We start from the raw sequence: 3,080 nt of genomic DNA on the forward strand, positions 1-3,080 counted from the left end.
TCTGCTGGAGGCCATTGGGAAGGAGTCCTGCAATTTTGAGGGTTCCTGTCTTCTCGGTGAGGGCAGTGAGCTCCATGGGTGGGGTCTTAGGTTCCCAGCTCTGGCTCTGGGGGACAGAGAAGGTGTGGCTGGGCTGGAACTCAGAAGGAGGGCACTTACCTTGAACTTGTCTGTTCCTCTCCCCTCCCCTCTTCTTTTCCTTGCAGATCGAGTTTGAGAACATACTGCAACTACGGCCATGGGCAGCAAAACCTTGCCAGCACCGGTGCCCATCCACCCATCTCTGCAGCTCACCAACTACTCCTTTCTTCAGGCAGTGAATGGCCTGCCCACAGTGCCCTCGGACCACCTGCCCAATCTGTATGGTTTCAGTGCGCTGCATGCCGTGCACCTGCACCAGTGGACGCTGGGCTACCCCGCGATGCATTTGCCGCGGTCCTCTTTCTCTAAAGTGCCCGGCGCCGTGTCCAGCCTGGTGGACGCGCGCTTCCAGCTGCCCGCCTTCCCCTGGTTCCCTCACGTCATCCAGCCCAAGCCTGAGATCACCGCTGGAGGCAGCGGCCCCGCGGCGCTCAAGACCAAGCCGCGCTTTGATTTTGCCAACCTGGCCTTGGCGGCCACGCAAGAAGATCCGTCCAAGCTTGGCCGGGGAGAGGGTCCCGGGTCCCCCGCCGGTGGGCTGGGCGCCCTCCTGGATGTGACCAAGCTGTCCCCAGAAAAGAAGCCCACGAGGGGACGCCTGCCTTCCAAAACCAAGAAGGAGTTCGTCTGCAAATTCTGTGGCCGCCACTTCACTAAGTCCTACAACCTCCTCATCCATGAGCGGACGCACACGGACGAGCGGCCCTACACCTGCGACATCTGCCACAAAGCCTTCCGGAGGCAAGACCACCTACGAGACCACAGGTGCGTTACTGCGGGTGGCCCAGAAGAGAGCTGCTGTCTGCTTCTGTCCCACCAGCCTCCTCCCTAATGCCGAGTTTCACGAGACCCACCCTCTACCAAGTCCAAGCCTCCTAAGTTTCTGGGATTCCCCCAAATCGGGAAGGAAACCAACAAAGCTCAGGGATGGGTTCCTGGAGCATGGGTGGAGAGAACAGGCGAGGAATAGGACCCAAGCTCCAGACAGGCACGCACAGCTTCCTCCGTCTGCAGCGCTGTGCATTAGAAGTTTCTGCGATGATGAAAAGTGATACGTGGCACACATGACGATCAAGCGCTTGAAATGGGCAACTTAGTGTAGCTGAGAAACTAACTTCTCACTTTGCCTAATTTGAATTTTAATAACCACATGTGGCTGGTGATTACTGTTTGGGACAGCACAGCTCCAGCAAATTGTCCCACCCAGGGCCCTTCACTCACCTTCGGTGTTGACGCAGGCCTTATAAGGAGGCCATGCTGGCCCCTGGTTAGGAAGGCAGGGGCCGGCCTAGCTGGATCTGTGCACGGCTCAGACGGAGGTGTCTCCTTCACCTCCCTACTCCATCCCCAAACTCGGCACTGCCCTGCTCCACACTAGGTACTCCCAAACCTCTTTTCTTCTGAGGGCACGCTCCTCATTGCAGTGGGAGGGGATCTTGGATAACTATTTATAATATTTATAACATTGTGTCATTTTGCAAGGATTAATTCTAGGTCTGTTTTTGCCCTCAGATATATTCACTCCAAAGAGAAGCCTTTCAAGTGTCAAGAGTGCGGGAAAGGATTCTGCCAGTCCAGGACTCTCGCTGTCCACAAGACGCTACACTCACAGGTGAAGGAGCTCAAAACCTCCAAGATCAAATGCTAAACAGAGCCTCCGGGGCACCCGGACCCTGGGTCACGCCGCCCCCTCTTCCAGAGGGACCAGAAGCCGAAGGCGACTCTGGCGGGCAGCGGGAGGGCCTCCCGGGACCTTCCCCCATCCCAAACGCGTCCCCCGGGGCCCGGGCGCACGCGGAACTCCAGAGCCCCGCCCCGGGCCGTGACCCCGGCCGCCCGGGCGGCTCCCCCAGGACGCGGCTAAACTCTTGGCCAAAAGGAGGTACTCACGTGGCGGAAGGGAAACTGCATTAAAAAAAAAAAGAACGAAAGCTTCGCGGAGCCGCAGCGGCGCCTCTCCCAGAAGTATTACTTTTTCTATTGTTATTTTATACGTTTTCTTTATTCTTTATTTTTTTTTTTCTTTGAACATATAAGCTTGTAACTCTGACTGCGGAGAGAGAGGGGAGAGGAAAAGAAGTTCTGTGCTCTCTCGCAGCCTCCAACCCCTCCTCCCGCCTCCAACCCCACCCCTGGGAGCCTGCAAAAGTGTAATCCCTGTATCTGCTTCAGCCGCCGGGCCCCAGGATCGCGGGGCCGGGGAGCGCCCCTCCCAGCTCCTGCCGCGCAGCGGGCCGTGGGCTCCCGGACTCCGACGGCGGGGCGAGGGCCTCGGGCCGTGGGGCTGGAGGGGGCCCGGCCTCCGGCTCCCCGGCTCCGCTGCCCCATCACCGCGAGCGGGCAGAAGGCTAGGAGCAGGACGATGTATTGCGATTGGCACTTTATGCTGACCATCGGTAACGGACATTTATCACTGGAGTTTTTAAAAATATTAAATAAACGGTTATTTTACAGGCATTGCAGGATGGGTAATTTCCCTCCCCAAAGTAGGAAACTGGGCGGCTCCTTTCTTTGAGAGGAGCGGGGTTTCGCTGCCCAAGCCGACCTGTCCCACTTCAGCAACTTTCCCCTAATTAGCGTCAGCGGTTTGGGATGGGTGGAGCAGCGCTCCTCTCTCCCGGTGCTGGGCAACCGCGGACCCCGCCCGTATTTATTTTCTTACTTTTCTCCTCCACTTTGGCCTTAGGGTCTCAGTATCCCCAGTCCTCATCTCCGGAGGGCTCCGAGTTTACAAAGAAGCCGAGCCTGCGGCCGATACATCGGCCGTGAGAAATCCCAACATCTCCGGGTGTCGGGGTCGCTTAGGGTCCACCAAGGGAAGAGAACGTCACCCACATCCCCAACGAAAAGCCTCCCTCCTGGTCTCTTGCTGCTGCACTGGGGAGGGAAGGAAGCGCCCTCACGGACTGCCTTACGCCAGTAACCGTCCCCCGAGCCCC

General features: G+C 58.0%; 1 protein-coding gene across 1 annotated transcript; it reads left to right on the forward strand.

Annotated features, from left to right (window-relative positions):
• The first annotated feature begins 238 nt into the window (after window positions 1-238).
• OSR1 (odd-skipped related transcription factor 1) lies at window positions 239-1,967 on the forward strand. The gene is given in 3 exon segments (XM_065891466.1): window positions 239-906; window positions 1,654-1,765; window positions 1,767-1,967. Coding segments are annotated over 3 exon segments (981 nt in total).
• Window positions 1,968-3,080: the final 1,113 nt, after the last annotated feature.

Source organism: Phocoena phocoena, chromosome 14, assembly GCF_963924675.1.
Source record: "Phocoena phocoena chromosome 14, mPhoPho1.1, whole genome shotgun sequence".
Classification (NCBI taxonomy): Eukaryota; Metazoa; Chordata; class Mammalia; order Artiodactyla; family Phocoenidae; genus Phocoena; species Phocoena phocoena.